Below are 20,408 nucleotides of genomic sequence, written 5' to 3'. Positions count from 1 at the left end.
CGTCATCGAACCCATCGTTCTACCATTCCTAGACCGGCAAGGGAACTTGCTGTTCCAACAGGACAATGCACGTCTGCATGTATCCCGTGCCACCCAATGTGCTCTAGAAGGTGTAAGTCAACTACCCTGGCCAGCAAGATTTCCGGATCTGTCCCCCATTGAGCATGTTTGGGACTGGATGAAGCGTCGTCTCACGCGGTCTGCATGTCCAGCACGAACGCTGGTCCAACTGAGGCGCCAGGTGGAAATGGCATGGCAAGCCGTTCCACAGGACTACATCCAGCATCTCTACGATCGTCTCCATGGGAGAATAGCAGCCTGCATTGCTGCGAAAGGTGGATATACACTGTACTAGTGCCGACATTGTGCATGCTCTGTTGCCTGTGTCTATGTGCCTGTGGTTCTGTCAGTGTGATAATGTGATGTATCTGACCCCAGGAATGTGTCAATAAAGTTTCCCCTTCCTGGGACAATGAATTCACGGTGTTCTTATTTCAATTTCCAGGAGAGTATGTTGCTGTGTTTAAGGTAACCTACCGTTCAGATTGTACAAATGGGCTGAATATACATTGAAAAATGTCGTCATAAGAACAACCATTCAATGGCAGGCACTCGTATTATGGGCCAATAAGACCATAACAGTACGCTGTTAAAAGCATCATAGAAACCAAGGCAGGCTATAAGTCTGCCAGAGCAATTCAGGACAAAAAAATCTTAGAAGGCTTGTATCTATATCCAAGTAATTGTAATACTATAAAAATAACAGGGGAATGAAGTTAAAATTACAAGACAGGAAGTTGTGTTACAGACAGATACTACGTAATTTTCAAATGACAAAAAACATCAGATTTCAGAGTAACGCTAAAAATAAGAACAGCATACCACAATCTAGCAAGATGATGGTAATGAAGAACGAAAACGACCAATAGTTAAGTTAAAAATCATGTCAAATACCCATTGCATGCAACTGTACAGTATATATTATAGTGATACAAATTGTAACAAGAATTTCGGCTGTTCCAAGCTGTAAGCAATAAACAAAGCTGACCTAATAATTTTATAAATGAAGATATATGATCAATAGGCATAAAAGCTGAGAGAGAAATAGCATATCATGGCTTACAAAGGAATGGTCCGTTATCGCGTATAAAATAGTCACCGTTGTATTTTGTATGTGAACCGGGGACCTAGAAACGACGGAGAGGCTCCGTCCCAACCGCAGCCGCTGTGGTCCACAACCCCACGACGACCACCGTAGTACACTTCACCCCTCCGCCGCCCCACACAGAACCCACGGTTATTATGCGGTTCGGTCCCCCCGGTGGATTCCCCCCCCCCCCCCCCCCCCCGGGAACGTCGCACACCAGACGAGTAGTAGAATAATAGTGGTGTACGCGTATGTGGAGAACTTGATTACGCAGCAATCGCTGATATAGTTGCTCAGGCGGAACAGGGGGAACCAGCCCGCATTCGCCGAGGCAGATGGAAAACCGCCTAAAAACCATCTACAGACTGGCTGGCCCACCGGACCTCGACCCAAGTCCGCCGGGCGGATTCGCGCCGGGGACCAGGTGCTCCTTCCCACTCCGGAAAGCTGTGCGTTAGACAGCTATGCTAAACGGGCGAGCATAGTCATCGTTACCAAATGTTGATAAGTTGAAGATTAAAAGTAAAATGCCACAAGCTCAATCATCATGGCAAGACACGTTAAAAGTGAATATTATGCAAGGGCTCATGTGGCCAACTGAAGTGACCAACAAAGCCGACAGGTGGCGTGAAAGCGCTTGCGTTTACAAAGATTGACACAAATAAGTAGTAAACTTTAACGTACGTGAAATTTTTATTCAAAATAACATGGTAATGACTGACAATTTGAAGGTAATGTTTAATTTATACCTGATGAAATATCTCGAAGTACTAATTATAAAAATTATTTAATAGACTGAAAAACCAGCCCCAGTTGCAACTTGGACTGGTTTTTCGTTCTACTGATTAAGAGAAGTTGCTCCAGCATGCTGGAATTTCGTAAAAAAATATTTATTCTGGTACGAAAAAAAGGCTGCTATAAGATTTTGAATGAATAGGATAAGCTTTTCGGTAGTTTCAATGAAAATTTACAGAGATTATAGTCGTTAACAGAGTTGAATTCTACCAAAACGACGGTGCTGTAGTTTTTGTACACTACGTAAATGACATTGTAAATGGTAGCGTCGGTACGAAAAGAAACGCGAATGAACGTGTGAAAGAAACTGGGAACCGACGGAGTTTCTTTGTTTTTGTTCGTTTTACATTTTGCATGTAATTAGAACCGCACATCGTTCAGTGTTAGTCCATTACATTTTACGTCCTTAAAAAATATAAACTGAATTTTATAACTAAGAACAATTAGTTGATTGCATAACTTCTGTGCTTTTACCTGTATGTAAACAAAACAATTGAATTTGGTATAAGTACAGTTTACATGCACAAACACAAAAAATCTATACAGTTATTGTTGTTTCTTGTACTCAACATATCGTTCTTCGTCATAATCAAAGACAAGAGTTTCCTGTTATTATTGAAAAAATGTGAAAGTTGTTTGTAAATAACGGAAACATATTTCATTTCTCTTTTTAACTTTACCCTTTTTGAGGAAATTTTCTAGCGTTATATGATAAATCTGTATTGTTTTTTATGTTTTTTTACTACAACGTTCCTCTGTTTTATGCAACAAAACAACAGCTTTCGAACAAAATCGGAATTAAACATTGACAAATTCAGTTCTGCTATAAATACTGTTTATATTTCAATATCAGACAGGAAAATTACGTAGACTATAAACATTCCATAGGATAGGCGGCCCTTTATATATCCTCACAAAGTCACTAGACGGTTCACCGGTGCCGGCCGGAGTGGCCGTGCGGTTCTAGGCGCTACAGTCTGGAGCCGAGCGACCGCTACGGTCGCAGGTTCGAATCCTGCCTCCGGCATGGATGTGTGTGATGTCCTTAGGTTAGTTAGGTTTAATTAGTTCGAAGTTCTAGGCGACTGATGACCTCAGAAGTTAAGTCGCATAGTGCTCAGAGCCATTTGAACCATTTGAACGGTTCACCGGTTCCCGTTTCTAGGCTAATCTAGTGTGACACCGGTCGCATACGCAACAAAGAGATCGACATTAGGTAACGCTCGAAAGGTACACAATGCACCTAACGTTCAGGTAACGTGGTTACTACCTTAACTGACCATGACTGTTAGGAAATCTACGGTGGTCTACGCTTATATTTGATAGTCTAAGGTAGTCTACGGTAATTTTACAACCAAAGTGGTTGTTAATCTGCGATCGAACAGCTCCCGACAGGGGCTGAGAGTGCGCTGCCGTCAACCTACCTGCAGTTCTGAAAGCAGAACTTCTCTTGCTTCAAGTGAGGTGGCACCCATCACATCATCTATCATCTTATCGTGACGAATTTTTTCACCATTCATTGTAAAATCTGTAGGAAGAATAACATATTCCTGCTATTGTAACTATATGACAATGTGGTTACTTTACCTTTCGTATATACTTATACTTTATTGATGATTACTCAATCACTGGTGGTCTTTTATGGTTAATAAACTAAAAAACTAAACTCCACCCGAACAGGTCAAGAAGGCACAACGGCACCGACCGGCCGCCGTGTCACCCTCAGCCCACAAGGGTCACCTGTGTGAGTGTGGAGGGGCATGTGGTCAGCATGCCGTTCTCCCTGCCGTATGTCAGTTTCCGAGACCGGAGCCGCTACTTCTCAATCAAGTAACTCCTCAGTTCGCCTCAAATGGACTGAATGCACCCCGCTTGCCAACAGCGCTCGGCAGATCGGATGGTCACCCACCCAAGTGCCAACCCAGCCCGACAGCGCTTAACTTCGGTGATCTGACGGGCACCGGTGTTACCACTGCGACAAGGGCGTTGGCCTTTTATAGTGAATCCCTTGTTGTATTTCATTAGGTATAAATCAAACATAACTTTCATTTTTATAAACTAGCCGTCTGAAGTGCCGCGCAGGTAGACGGTGACATCGCAGGGCGCCGTGCTTTTTTGTCATCACAGAGGAAGTCTGAAGGCCCCTTTGAGCCCAATTTCATTCTTCTGCCCCTCAAAGGGGATAAATGACGGGGTTTAAAAAAAGTGACCCTTCAGTTCTTTTGCGCAGTGTATATCCTCTGCAAGGGTAGTATAGCGTATGGCAGAGGGTATATCCATTTTCTGTCCTACTCCATTCGTGTTTTGAGCAAGGAAAAAATCACTGTCTGTCTCTTTGTGAAGCCTAGTCTCACTTACGTTATTTATGTGGCGTGATGTGCGATGGTTCTTCAAATACGGGGTACCTAAAGGTATCCGACAGTGTTTCGCGAGAATTATGTTGTCTGCCTTCCAGGTATTCCAATTTATGTTGCTCGACCACTTCTGTTGCACTTTCGTGTGAGCTGTACCGACGAGTTACAACCCTAGCAATGCATCTATGAATTCGTTCGGTGTGATGAGATGACCGTAAAAGATTCGGAGTAGATTTAAATAGTACTGGTTTGGACGGAACTATGAAACATTTTCCAGTTAAATAGACTGAGTGGCTAAATGGAAAATGTAGATATTACTAAATCGACAGTATCCATTACGATGCCGCATTTTTAAGTTTCTAATCCGATCGCAAGGATTAAAGCTGAGCTACTCGGTAACAATTGCTGAGTAACAACAGGTCTCACTAATGAAACATATTGTTTTGAAAGTCAGTGTTAATACTGTGAGTGAATGAAGTGACGTACCGGGCCTGTGACAGTCACAAGGTGCTCTGTAAGGAGTGGCCTTTTTACTGTCGTGTAATTAATGGACGTACGCGAAAAGGAACTTCTTGAATACTAGCATTATCACCTTTTTCTTAATGTCCTTCACAGATGTGACCTGAATGGTGTAAAAAAGCGGTAGATTTTTTAAAGAAATCGTCAGCGTGGTAAGGACTGTGCCTCTTAAATGTCTCTAATCTGATCGATTATGGTGATTTTTCAGGACGACGTAACATACTGCAGACATACATCACGCTTCCAGTAGACGGAGCTTTGAGTCAGTAAATATTTCTCCTCCAGGAGGAGTATTTTAGGAACTCGTAGTCCTGAAACGAGAGTAATGGCAGGGACAGAGCAAAGATAGGGATAGAATATTGCTCGCGATCCTTATGCATGCTATTGGTCAGTTATTTTCGTACAAGGAAAAGTAGACGGTATTCCCCAGCCACCATCACTTACAAGTAATTTAGCAAACACGGTAATAGGCACAGTTTTAAAACTGTAGTTATAGAAGAATGTCTTTGCTTGTATCTGCTGATATGAACCTGCTATCAGAACAGACGCGTCCATAAATGTCATAAATAGTCCTTTTCTGTGGAGACAATACAGACGAATGCACAGAAGTTCAAATATGTAGACTGTGACGTACACAAGTACTTCGCTACAAAGCGTAAGGTGAAAAGAAGTCTCTTCAATATGTTCAAAACGCGTGTTCCAGTTTTTAAATCAGCTAAGCTTTATCAATAAATACTAAGTATGCATTGGAACAAATATAATTATTGCGAAATGAGATCTGTCTGCCCGTAGGCTGTGGATGGCATATGACTGTCAATTTAATAATAAAAGCGAGTGTGTCTCGTATTACATTCCATTGCAGTGTTGTACTTGTTGTACTGTAATGAACGCCTTCGCAGTCACGAAGCACGGCATCTGCTAGAGCGCATTATCTGCTGCATTTTGATTCTGTGAACAGACAGAAGGAACTGTGTTTCACATGATCATTATTTGTGAAATCCTTGTTGATTCCTTCAAGAAGATTTTCAGTCTCTAGAGAGTCATAATACGCGAGTATGAAATTTGAGGGAAGATGGGAAAGTAAAGCGCAATAATTTTTTTCTCCCTGCTGCTGCAGCTGGAATGTTGAAATTTCACGATGATATAGTTTCAAGTTTGTGCTGCAGAGGGTATTTTGTTTTCATGTGCAGCTCTAGCGAGAGAAGCCTGAACTACAAAACAAATGTGTCGCGTATGTTACTATCGTCAACTTGTAAAGAGCAGCGAAGTGTAATTCGATATTTGTGGGCCCAAGAGCATAAACCGAATGAAATTCGTAAGGATGTACGTGGCATGTATGATTGCGCTGTATGGACCGTAGAAATGTCTTCAGCTGGTGCATTCTTCCAAGAGGGCCGGGTGAACGTTAGTCATCCCCCAGCTGTAGGAGGCCGGTAACAGCTGCAGAGCCATCGAGGCAGCAATTTTGAACTACCGGCGTGTGCAACTGCAAACCTTATTGCAGCAGTTGAGCATTTCCTGAGGTGCGGTGTACGATCTTCTTCATGACACGTTCAAATATCGTAAATTTATTGCTCTTTGGCGGCCTAAGAACCTGACAGACAACCACAAGAGCCAACGAATGGCGAACGATGACAACCTTGAGTTATTTAACGCGATATGCCGCAGAAGGGCGTGACTTTCTGAAAGGAATCGTCATTGATGATGAGTCGTGGCCGTACCACTACACATCCGAAATCAAGTAGGCTCCTATGAAGTGAAACCACGCTGATTCCGCAGAACAAAGAAAAAATTCAGAGTGACTCAGTCTGCTAAGGAAGTGCGAGTGACAGGCTTCTGGGATATGCGTGGTGTGTTACTGACGGAATTTGCTGAACAGGGGAATGCTACAGCCTACATTAAAACTAAGTTGCGTCGTGCCCTTAGTGACAAACGCCACAGCAGTAATGCTGACTGTGGAATTTTCTCATTTTGAGAAGACCGAAGGAGCGATCAGTTTTACTTGCTAGAAACATTCAGCAGGGAAGATCGCACAAATATTCCTTTATTGAAAACAAACGGTTCCGACAGACTTTGCTGTCATCCTTAAGACTTCAAAAGTCTTTTCTAATGAAACATGTTCATTTTACGTTGGACTTCATGCCAAGTTGTCATGTGGATAAAAATCAGCATATTATAAAATGTTTGTCATACATGAAATATTTAAAAACATAAAGCAGTTTCGTCAGATTTCCATGTCCATCTACATATCGCTCACACATGCTTGTTTCATCACAAAAACACAGCACACAGTAGTATATCTGTTTACTTAAGCTGTGGATTTTTAATGTTTACAATATGTCCAGGTTATGTAAACAGATGTCGCTACTGTCTACTGTGTTTTTAGATGTAACAAGCATCTGTGCGCGATGCATGTATAGACATGACCGTTTGAACAAGCTGCTTTATGTTTTTAAATATTTTTGTTATAAAAAACCTTTTATAATGTGCTGATTTTTATCCACATGACAACTTCGCCGTTATTTCAAGCACTGTTGCTTGTCTGTTAGCACTGACAACTCTACGCAAATGCCGTTGCTCTCGGTCATTAAATGAAGGCAGTCGGCTAAGGCGTTGTCCTTGGTGACAGATAATGCCCAGACAATGCCTGAAATTCGCTGCTCTCGGCACACTATTGACACTTTGGTTCCAGGAATATTGAATTCCCGAACGATTTCTGAAATACAATGTCCCACGCGTCTAGCTCCAACCACCATTCCGCATTCAGCCTTCTAATTTCGGTCGTGAGGCTATAATTACGTCGACATCTTTTGACGTGAATCACCTGAGTACAAATGACAGCTCCGCCAATGCACTGCCTTTGTACACGTTGTGTACGGGACACTACCGCCGTCTATGGATGTGCATATCGTAGTCTCATGAACTACGTCATCTCAGTGTATTTTTTGGCGGATGTTAGCGAGAAAAAAATTAGAAAAGGTGTAAAATTAAGTGTAAAGACTGTTTAAACTTCCTATGTGCCCTCATTCTCAAATACTGGATGAATGAAGTTTGGGTAATTTGTACACCATGGGTTAGCTGCCTTAGTACATATTCAAAGTTTGTATATTTAATACTTGCTCAGTGTGTCAGACGTTTAATGAGTAGATTATGACGGCATATTTAATTTTTAAATTCGGTCAGTAATTACGCAAAACACTGGAAATCAAATTTTTGTGCCACTGGAAGCTGTTAGAGAGGCAACGTGCAATTGGGATTTGGTGACCGTTTTAGTCGTTTACTGGTAAACATGTATTAACAAAACAACAGTGCAACGAGAATCACGTAACACTATCCAAGTTAGTGGTGAAACAAACAACTTTTGATAAATGAACTATATGAATAACGCTCCAACACGACTTCATTTGAATTCCCAGTTTTGAGTAAAATATTCTGTGGGAAACTTTGTAAAATCTATTTACGTAATTATGATAGAATGTTGTAATTCAAGGAAAGTGTGAATAATATGACAGATTACATTATTTCAAAACGTGGTCATGATCGGTCCATACGCTTTTTAGCCTGAGGATTATAAAGTGATTTCAGCAGACGAAAATTCAGGCTGAGCACAGGTAAACCGCCAGAGCTGCCGCAAAACGGATGGAACCAAAACCAATGGTTTACAGTATTTTCATATTCGAAGATGCGAATAGGAGACTTTTGGAGAAGCTACGGATGAGATCAGCAGTTTTCTTACCCGCACGGACTTTTAGCTGGGATGGTAGAAGACCACTTGTTTTCCACATGCACCTGCAGTCAACTCAAAAATGGAAAACAAGAGAGTAAAGCGTACAGTAAAAGATGCAGAAGAGCACATTGTTCCACATACTCTACACAGAATCTTATAGATATGGATCGGACATTAAATCTGTATTACCAGAAGTGAGCGAGTTCGGTGTTTCCGGCATAATTTCAACTTTAAATGGACACGGTTGCTCTATCACACATTTTCTGAGGAAGCTGTACTGCGCACGTCTAATAGAAGATCAGATTCGTTCTGTCAGAGGATTCCGATTTCAGTGGCGTTACACCAGTGTTTTCCGCACTTCATACATCTGCCGGTTGTCAACTGCTGGTTTCTCTACAGAAAAAAGTGTACTGAAAACCAGTCTTTGAAAGACAGTAATATGGACCTTCTTAAGCTTATGATGTCTTTGGTAGAGTTTCTTTTGGTCTGCCAAGACAAAAAGAGGAAGGCAGAAGAGATAGAGACACAGTTAGATGAGTTAGGCTCCTCAAAAAAGATGAAAACTTACAAACCTGATCCAAAACGGGTACGACCACCGGACCACAGTGGCTAACGTTTTGTCACGACTAGCATGTCAATAGGAGCACTGAAGTAACAGGACAGAAAATAATTCTATTTAATTCCCCGTTTTCTTAAAATCAGTCTGCAAACTGGAAAATGGTGAAGTCTGGGCAACCATTTGTCGAGTTTACGTTATTATTGATTCCGTATTCCGTAAAATGGGATAACATTTTCAATAGCTTCGTGTCTTCTGTATACCTTGAGGTATTAGGGAAGGGAAGAGTAGAATTTCATATGGCTGTACTCCCACAGCACTGCTTGCTTAGTTTACAACGCTCATTTTTGCCATCATAAAGTCAATGCATCGTTTCAAGAGATTCCATCTCCATTTGGCCTTTTAGTTTAAGGTTCTCAGTAATTTCTCTACATCGATTAATGTGAATGCCACAATATTTCCTTTGAAGAAGTAAAGAAGTTCTGATTTCCATCTGTATACTACCTGAGCATGTCCAATGTCTCAGCGATTCGTAGTCTACATTGTTTTCCTTTCCCTTTGCAAGAAATTTCGTCGAACAAGACTTTCTAGAAATTTTATAGGCATCACACATGTCATGACACACTTCCATTGATGCGTTCTGTTCTCTTCGTGCACTGTTTCTGGATAGATTACGTGCTGAACTATACTTTTCTTTCTTCTTGCTCTTTCGTTATATCGTCTAAGGATACAGAATAGTCCTGATAGGAGACTGAAAACCTCTGCCGAGCCATGGACGTGCGTGGATAGTCCAGTGGGCTAAGAGAAATGCTTGCGAAGGATCAGGCTGTAGGTTCCAGACCCAGATCAACAGGCAATTTTCTCATGGCTTACATTGCATTAAAAAATCAAATATCTGCACTCGTGCTCATAAATTAAGGATAATGCTGATACATGGTGAAACAACGCTCTGGTGGGCGGTTTGCGTGTTTAAATCACGTTGGGGTATGACCATGCGGTGCATTTGACCTGCGGTCGTCGCACGGTGGCGCTGGCAGCAGTCCACACACGCAGAGATGTGTTGGTGCATGTCAGAGTACGGTGCAGCCAGTACGTGTGCAGACGTTTTCAGAAGTGCTAGTGGTGACTGTGTGTTGAAAATGGCTTGTACGGGCCCTCCGTGTGCCACAAAGTGTGATCTCAAGATTATGGCAACGATGCCAGCAGTCAGGAAACGTGTCCAGGCGCAACAGTACGGGACGTCCACAGTGTACAACACCACAAGAAGACTGATATCTCACCATCAGTGCCCGCAGACGGCCACGGAGTACTGCAGGTAGCCTTGCTCGGGACCTTACCGCAGCCACTGGAACAGTTGTCTCCAGACACACAGTCTACAGACGACTGAACAGACATGGTTTATTCGCCCGGAGACCTGCAAGGTGCATTCCACTGACCCCTGGTCACAGGAGAGCCCGTAAAGCCTGATGTCAAGAACACAGTACATGATCATTGGAACAGTGGTCCCAGGTTATGTTCACAGACGAGTCCAGGTATAGTCTGAACAGTGATTCTTGCCGGGTTTTCATCTGGTGTGAACCAGGAACCAGATACCAACTCCTTAATGTCCTTGAAAGGGACCTGTATGGAGGTCGTGGTTTGATGGTGTGGCGTGGGATTATGATTGGTGCACTTACACCCCTGCATGTCTTTGACAGAGGAACTGTAACAGGTCAGGTGCATCGGGACGTCATTTTGCACCAGAATGTCCGCCTTTTCAGGAGTGCAATGGGTCCCACCTTCCTCCTGATGGATGATAACGCACGGCCCCACTGAGCTGTCATTCTGGAGGAGTACCTTGAAACAGAAGATATCACGTAAATGGAGTGGCCTGCCTGTTCTCCAGACCTAAACCCTATCGAGCACGTCTGGGATGCTCTCGGTCGACGTATCGATGCACGTCCTCAAACCCCTACGACACTTCAGCAGCTCCGACAGGCACTGGTGCAAGAATGGGAAGCTATACCCCAGCAGCTGCTCGACCACCTGATCCGGAGTATGCCAGCCCGTTGTGCGGCCTGTGTACGTGAGCATGGCGATCATATCCCATATTGATGTTGGGGTACATGCGCAGGGAACAGTGGCGTTTTGTAGCACATGTGTTTCGAGACGGTTTTCTCAACTTCTCACCAATACCGTGGACGTGCAGATCTGTGTCGTGTGTGTTCCCTATGTGCCTATGCTATTATCACCAGTTTTGTGTAGTGCCACGTTGTGTGGCATCACATTCTGCAGTTATCATTAATTTATGAGCCTGAGTGTAGGTATCCAGGACTCTAGCTAAGACAACTGAAACATGTTGATTTATAAAATACAAACCATTTCCTTTTAGCATTCACATTCTTCAAATGTGCGAGATGTGTATACAGGGTGTTTCAAAAATGACCGGTATATTTGAAACGGCAATAAAAACTAAACGAGCAGCGATAGAAATACACCGTTTGTTGCAATATGCTTGGGACAACAGTACATTTTCAGGCAGACAAACTTTCGAAATTACAGTAGTTACAATTTTCAACAACAGATGGCGCTGCGGTCTGGGAAACTCTATAGTACGATATTTTCCACATATCCACCATGCGTAGCAATAATATGGCGTAGTCTCTGAATGAAATTACCCGAAACCTTTGACAACGTGTCTGGCGGAATGGCTTCACATGCAGATGAGATGTACTGCTTCAGCTGTTCAATTGTTTCTCGATTCTGGCGGTACACCTGGTCTTTCAAGTGTCCCCACAGAAAGAAGTCACAGGGGTTCATGTCTGGCGAATAGGGAGGCCAATCCACGCCGCCTCCTGTATGTTTCGGATAGCCCAAAGCAATCACACGATCATCGAAATATTCATTCAGGAAATTAAAGACGTCGGCCGTGCGATGTGGCCGGGCACCATCTCGCATAAACCACGAGGTGTTCGCAGTGTCGTCTAAGGCAGTTTGTACCGCCACAAATTCACGAAGAATGTCCAGATAGCGTGATGCAGTAATCGTTTCGGATCTGAAAAATGGGCCAATGATTCCTTTGGAAGAAATGGCGGCCCAGACCAGTACTTTTTGAGGATGCAGGGACGATGGGACTGCAACATGGGGCTTTTCGGTTCCCCATATGCGCCAGTTCTGTTTATTGACGAAGCCGTCCAGGTAAAAATAAGCTTCGTCAGTAAACCAAATGCTGCCCACATGCATATCGCCGTCATCAATCCTGTGCACTATATCGTTTGCGAATGTCTCTCGTGCAGCAATGGTAGCGGCGCTGAGGGGTTGCCGCGTTTGAATTTTGTATGGATAGAGGTGTAAACTCTGGCGCATGAGACGATACGTGGACGTTGGCGTCATTTGGACCGCAGCTGCAACACGGCGAACGGAAACCCGACGCCGCTGTTGGATCACCTGCTGCACTAGCTGCGCGTTGCCCTCTGTGGTTGCTGTACGCGGTCGCCCTACCTTTCCAGCACGTTCATCCGTCACGTTCCCAGTCCACTGAAATTTTTCAAACAGATCCTTTATTGTATCGCTTTTCGGTCCTTTGGTTACATTAAACCTCCGTTGAAAACTTCGTCTTGTTGCAACAACACTGTGTTCTAGGCGGTGGAATTCCAACACCAGAAAAATCCTCTGTTCTAAGGAATAAACCATGTTGTCTACAGCACACTTGCACGTTGTGAACAGCACACGCTTACAGCAGAAAGACGACGTACAGAATGGCGCACCCACAGACTGCGTTGTCTTCTATATCTTTCACATCACTTGCAGCGCCATCTGTTGTTGAAAATTGTAACTACTGTAATTTCGAAAGTTTGTCCGCCTGAAAATGTACTGTTGTCCCAAGCATATTGCAACAAACGGTGTATTTCTATCGCTGCTCGTTTAGTTTTTATTGCCGTTTCAAATATACCGGTCATTTTTGAAACACCCTGTATATGTAACGTTGTGTCAAAGCACAAGTAGTAGTTTCACTAGCGTTATCATTTCTACATAGAGCGCTAACGAACATGCAAATAGGTATAACACACTAATGAAATACACATGTCCATGAATGCAACATACTTGCTTAATTTAAGCTGTATTTGGACATAATTTTTTGGTCGTAGACATTTGGGATGTCTTGTAGTAGTGGTCAGTCAACGCCTCTGCAGTCCATCAATCCTGATAGCGTAACATCATGAAGGTGTCCTGATGGTCACATTCACAAACCGTACAGGCACCTATATATTTCAGTGAATGTATTTGAGAAACGCACTACCGCCAAACGCTGGTGCTGTGAGTAACTAGTTTCCTTGCCCTCAGGTTCTTCCTGGTGAAGAAGAAGCGTGAGGGCCCACTGTCCATCACGGTGACGCCGTGCACCTCCAGCCTCCTCTGGTCGGTGGGCTACCGCAACGTCAGCAATGACACCGAAATGGGTAAGTGACTGGCGTCGTCATACTGTCAGAGCAAAATCGAAGTTCAGATTCGTTCACAAATCCTCAATAAAAATTTTTTGTTATGTGACAAAAATTTCGACCACCGTTGTAACTGGCCTTCATCACTGCGATGTATTTGCTATTGGGCAATATACAGCTCTTGACCTTCAGTGCTACCCAAAATTAATATCTTGCAATTCTAGGCAACAGAAACGTAAATAAAGAATCCTAGCAATAAATAGCATCAGTCACTCTTCTCCCCAATGGCGACATCTGCTCAAAAATCAAGTTCTGTAATGCTGAACTCAATTGGTGGTGGGATCGAATATCAGTTTCAAGATGATTCTCATAATGTGTAATAAACCTTTTATTCCTTGAATGGTTCAAGATATCGAAACGAGGTTCCAGCAAACGATGGTAATCCGGGTGGCACGTAATTTTCTGGTTTGTGTGAAGCAGACACAGTCTCTTCTAAATGGGATAATATACTGTCACGTTACTTTCACAGTTCGTTAAGTCACATTGATTCATTTTCTGCCGGTATTTAGTGTTTATTTTAGTGAGAACACTGGAACTGTGTGCTTGGAGAGGTAACCTTGTGCCACCGATGCTGGGGTAGTGTGTCACTGGAAACGTTTCTACGGCCTCTGTTGTCGGCAGAAAACAGTCTGTGAATCTCATTAGGTGAAGAGCGACTCCTCTGCCGATACGGGTACATTTCGCGCAAGTCGTATGGTGACCCTCTCTGTGATCAGTGAACGCCTTAGATTCTGTACAATCTCCAGAGAATGACTTACTTTGCCAGTTCTGCAAGCATCTTAGAGCAATATACCACGGTACCATCTGACCAATGTGGGAGTATAAGTTTCATTTGTCAGTTGCATTTGCTCTGAAATTTGGTTTCTACACAGAGGAATGAACGAAATTAAGCTGCATCAATGGGGAGAGCTGAAAATTTATGCCAGTGTCTCCTGCTTAAGTTAGAGATGCTCTGATCACTAAGCCATCTGGACAGAGTAACCGTAACAACTGCACGAAATCTCCCAGCACGCCCAGTTTCTTAACTAGTCTCCGCCCATTATCCTCATTACCTGCAGCGTTTCACCGATTCCCATAGGAGATCGAGAGTGTTGTGCATCTACACTGAAGGAATCATTGGCCAGTCTCGCCTAGATTGTATATGAGGTGTCTATTCTTTCAGACATGTTCGTGCAGCTGTGATGACTGCTCTGTGTGGATGTCTTAATGGTCTGAGCATCTACCTATTAAGCGGGTTCGAAGACCGGCGTGGCATACATTTTCAACTTTCCCATTTACATAAATTAATGCCTACTACGCAGCAAAATGTCGTTCATTCCTTCGTGTCTTGATTTATGATGGCTACAGGACCAAAACATTGTCTGTTCTTTCGGACGTACCCAGAAGGATAGACATCGCATTCATGACTTATATCTACGCCACTGTAGACAGTGTTCTTGGCACGTAAGCCTGACCAGTTATGGAGCCACTGCATTCGCCCAGTACCAACTTTGTGTTCAATATGTGAAGCTTGTACACAAAAAGAGGGAAGTTACATGTGCTTTCCAACGCTTTTTCGTAACAATTATCGCCCATGACATCGGCAACAGCATAGAGTCGTTCCCTCTGGGTATATTTTTTCGAAGTGGTGTGTTGGAAAAGACCAAGTAGATTGAAGGAATCGATAGCCGGCTACCATCTAGAGAGATAATTTTGAAGGATCGCGCCATAGAAACCGTCTGGTGCTGTTCGGCACACTTTGCTGTTCTTGAGGAACTGTAAGTTCTCACCACGCAGTACTGAGATCCATATTCCGAGCAACTCGCTTAATAGTGTGTTTCTAACACACAACTTCCTTCTCCCCTTTCCCGTCGCCCTCCCCTCCCCCCCCCCTCCCTTTTCCTCTCCATCCACAGATCCCGACACCAGTTCCCCCTCTCTCCTTGTTCCTCCATAGCCACCCCCGTCCCATCCCCACCTCTTACCAGTCCTCAGTCCTCTTCATCATCACTCTCCTATCTCCCTCTAAGCCTCTCCCCCCCCCCCACCCCCGGTTGTCATCCGCAATCTACCGTGCCACGGCAGGTCTTTCTCACGTTTTAGTGAAAGTTCATGGTGCTCCGTTTTTAATGGCCTATGTATCATCTGTCGTGTTCAGTGTTTTTCAAGTGTTATTTTAAGTGTTTAGTGTTCTTCAGGTGTTTCACAAATGTTTTTAATTTTACTGTCTGTCCATATTTTATCATTTTTTTAAAATAATTCATGAAGACAGTATTATACATTTATCTTTCTCCCGCTCACATCACTTTTTTGAATAATTTTAAATTCATAGCATATATTCCTCCTTGTTTTTTGTCTTTGCATCTAAGTTAGTTCTACAGGTTGAAGAGCAGGTTATTAATACCACTTACAGCCCACCCGCCCTCCACCACCATCCGCACACGTGGGGCGGGGGAGGGGGCAGGGCGGTTAATAAGCAAAAAACAAGTCGCCAAGAAACAAACAGCATACCGATTTCGAAACAGGAAATATTACACATTTTGACTGCTTACAGCACCCTATTTTCACATGGTGGCAGAAAGTGGAAGTATTATTTTTTTCAGCTTACTCTCCGAGCGCACCAATTATTAATGAGCATACCTACAATTTTTCAGTGTCCTGCGATAACGCTCGAAACATCCTGAGTTTAATTATAATCACGCAGTATTAATTATGGCCATGCTACGTACAGAACTGAGTTCAGGGTATGCTGATACGCTAGCTCCATACTAAACAGTCATATAGAACCACACACTCGTAGAAATATCGTGCCCAAAGACTGGAAAGTTAAACAAGTCACACCAATACCCAAGAAAGATAACAGGAGTAATGCGCTCAATTATAGACACATATCACTAAAGTCGATTAGCAGTAGGATTTTGAAACATATCCTGTGCTCGAACATTATGAATTACCTGGAAGAAAACGATTTATTCGCTAATAGCCAATACCGATTCAAAAAAATATCTGTCTTGTGAAATACAACCCGCTCTTCATTCTCTCGAAGCAATGAATGCAACCAACAGGGGGGCGTCAAATTGATCCATATTTTTAGATTTCCAGAAGTCTTTGAAACTGTTCCTCACAAGCGACTTCTAATTAAATTGCGTATTTAGGGAGTATCGTTTCAGTTGTGTGACTGGACTCGTGATTTCCTGTCAGGAAGGTGACAGTTCGTAATTGACGGAAAATCATCGAGTAAAAGAGAAGTAATATCTAGAGTTCCCAAGTAAGTTTTATAAGCCCCCTATTGTTTCCGATCTACATAAACGATTTAGGAGACAATCGGAACAGTCCTCTTAGATTTTGCACATGATGCTAACATTTACGGTCACATAAAGTCATCAGATGATCAAAATTAATGCAAAATAATTTAGATGACTGTATGTTTAAAAACTGGCAAATGATTCTAAATCATGAAAAGTGTCAACTCAGCCACATGAGCACTGACAAGAATCCTCTAAATTTCAGTTACACAATTAATGACACAACTCTGAAGATTGTAAGCTCTGTTGAATACTTAGGGCTTACAATTACGAATAACTTAAATTGTAACGATCATTAAATGAAACAACAAATTTACTGCCACCAGTCACTGCTTATTTATCTCCACGATGCGTTTCAAAGGTTTAAACCTCCATCATCAGGTGGACTTAAATTTGTTAGTATGAAATATATATATATATATATATATATATATATATATATATATATATATATATATATGTGTGTGTGTGTGTGTGTGTGTGTGGTGTTGCGATTTTTTGGAGGAACTTTGGATTGGATTGGATTGTTTTGGGGAAGAGACCAATCAGCGAAGTCATCGGTCTCATCGGGTTAGGGAAGGATGGGGAAGGATGTCGGCCGTGCCCTTTTAAAGGAACCATCCTGGCGTTTGCCTGGAGCGATTTAGGCAAATCACAGAAAACCTAAATCAGGATGGCCGGACGCGGGATTCAACCGTCGTCCTCCCGAATGCGAGTCCAGTGTGCTAACCACTGCGCCACCTCGCTCGGTGGAGGAACTTGCGGCACTGTCTAGTGGAGAAACAAAACAGTATTTCAGAACATGTTTTGGGTTTCTTTCGATAAAAAACTAAACGTATATCTAACGGTAAAAATAAAATAAGTAAATTAAAGTACCTCCAGTGACCACAGGTTCCTTTCACTGCCGTAACACATCAAATGTATACTGTCATATTTCGTAAACAAACATGCGTCTGAAAAATATTAAGCACAAGGGTCATATAGCAGAAGAGGAACATTATACCAAAGTACAAAGAATATACATCGTAACAACATCGTTATGGTGTAAGTTTTAAAGGCCTTAGGAGATCTTTGTTTTGAGGTGTTGAATACATGTGTTGGAATAGATATTTCAGGTGGTATATGTCCGATTTTCTCAAGTTAATATAGCTTAAACTTTGTATTCGTTTATATAATCAGCTTACAAGCTGCAAACTTTAATCACAATAATTATGTTGGCTACAGTGGTAAAATTATACATAAATAACAGGTTTGGTTGGGATTCAGAGAAATGAGTGAAAGGCTGGAGGCAGAGGGAGAGAAAGAGAAAGAGCAAGCGAGAGGGAGAGAGAGGGTGGAAGGAGTGATTGGATGAGAGCAAACTTTCCAAAGCACTGGGTTCTTTAAGATTATATCTGTTACATGTAATAATTGCCTAAAGCTTGGGGTAGTAAATTTGGTTAATGCTTTAAAATATGCAGATGGGTGTACAGGTTGGGCCATTGGTTGATGTACATATAGTTTCAAGCTGACGGGGGATACAAGCTGTTAGTGTGATGGTATATTTGTAAATGAGGTGAATCCCTTGCGTACTTGGGGGATATCATGGCAACATAATTAATTATTGTAAATATGTAGGTTTGTTTGTGTGTGTGTGTGTTTGTGTGTGTGTGTGTGTGTGTGTGTGTGTGTGTGTGTGTGTGTGTGTGTGTCTGTGTTTGAGTGTGTTTTTGTGTCTGTTTGTGTGTGTGGTGTGCGCGCACATCGCAAATCTAGTAACGTAGGCAGTTGTTGAAAACAGAGATGATGCTATTATAAATATTGTCATGTTTGTCATTTAAGATGGATTCTGGTTGTTTTGTTTGGTGTATGTATATCTGCAGTGTTTCAAGGATGTCTAGTTTTGTTGCCATTAGGTTGTATGTGTAGGATGCTGATACTTGTGTTGTGAACATGGTATTTTGTTTCATGCAGGTGGGTGGCTGTTGCTGATTGCGGTATTTTTTGTTTTTTAGTACTGAACTGTATTATTTGAATTTAATCTCAAATGATCTGCCTGTTTGGCTTATGTAGAAGCATTCATTGTGCAAACATTCAATTTTGTACGCACCTGTGTGATGAAGTAGGTTTCGTGTGTTGATAGTGTGAGGTAACGTCTGTCCAATTTTGTTGTCTATGGAAAAGGTTACGTTTAAGCATTTTCGTTTGAAGACATTGGCAGTCTGATATGAAATATTACCTAAAAAGGGGATTGTATGGAAGATGTTTTTTCCTTTTCGTTTTTTGTGATATGATTGCTTTGCCATTATTGAGTGTCTTAGGCTGTCACCTATGGAACTGTTATAACCATTTGCAATAGCTGTTTGTTTTATTATTTCAATCTCTTGTTCACATTTGTCTTCAGAGAGTGATAGTTGGATATCTCTGTTGATCATGTACCGGAAGGCTGTCATTTTGTGGTCTGTGTGGTTGAAAGAGGAGCTGTGGTTTGTAGTATACTTTCGATAAATTTCAAACTGGTGTCTGCTATTCTTTAGTCTAATGCTAAGGTCTAAAAAATTTATACTGTCACCTGTCTGGTGTTCAACTGTGACGTTTATGTTTTCATTGGAGTTATTGAATAATTGGTTCAACTCACTGGTGTCATCTTTTGTGCCATTGACTAAAATGATGTTATCATCTACATATCTGCAGCCCTATATGATATTTTTTAGGAGGTGGTGACTAGAATTCAGGATTTTGTCTCCTAAATTACTTATAAATATTTCAGCTAGCAATCCGAAAAGGTTTTAGCCAATTGCGAGTCCATCTGCTTCTTTGTATATTTTATTGTTAAATTTAAAATAGTTGTGTGAAAGTGTGAATTCGAGCAGGTCCATTAGTTCAGTAATGTCAGTTGAATGGATTTTTTTGTGATTTTGTAGGCTGGCATTAATTACCTGTAGTGTGGGATCTATTGGCAGAGAGGAATTAAGATTTTGTATGTCAAATGAAGCAAATGTGGATCCATCAGGAACTTCTACGCTTTTGACATGTTGTGTAAATTCTGCTATGTTTTTAACTGTCCTCTCATTATTGATTGTGTATGCTTCTTTGAGAATTTTGAAGAACATTTTATTGAGTTTGAATGTAGGGCTGTTCCTGTAGTTCACTATAGGCCTGATGGGATAATGTTCTGCTCTATGATCCTTGCACCAAATAGTGTCCAGACGCCATAGATGTTAACAAAATATGACAGTATACATGTGACATGTTACGACAGTTAAAGGAGCCTGTGGCACTGTAGATAGTGTAATTTAGTTATTTTATTTTTACCTTTAGATATACGTTTAGTTTTTTGCCAGAAGAAACGAAGAATCATGTCCTAAAATAGTATTTTATTTCTCCACAACACAGTGCCATAAGTTTTTTCCAAAAAATCGTGACACGTAAAAACACACACACATTTCATACTAACAATTGTAAATTCACCAGTTGATGGAGGTTTAAACCTTTGAAACGCGTCATGGAGATAAATAAACAGTGACTGGTGACAGTAAATTTGTTGCTTGTTCTAATGTCAATAACAG

General features: G+C 42.0%; 1 protein-coding gene across 1 annotated transcript in view; it reads left to right on the top strand.

Moving 5' to 3' along the window:
* LOC124595380 (protein NDNF) overlaps positions 1–20,408 on the top strand; it is a 389,835-nt gene that overhangs the window by 285,412 nt on the left and 84,015 nt on the right. The window contains exon 3 of the mRNA XM_047134098.1: positions 13,422–13,537. Within this exon, the coding sequence (XP_046990054.1) occupies positions 13,422–13,537 (116 nt within the window). The remainder of the gene's footprint in view (positions 1–13,421; positions 13,538–20,408) is intronic.

Source organism: Schistocerca americana, chromosome 2 (genome assembly GCF_021461395.2).
Source record: "Schistocerca americana isolate TAMUIC-IGC-003095 chromosome 2, iqSchAmer2.1, whole genome shotgun sequence".
NCBI classification, from domain to species: domain Eukaryota; kingdom Metazoa; phylum Arthropoda; class Insecta; order Orthoptera; family Acrididae; genus Schistocerca; species Schistocerca americana.
The sequence above is the reverse complement of the archived record's forward strand: the minus strand, read 5'-3'. Positions and strand labels throughout refer to the sequence as shown.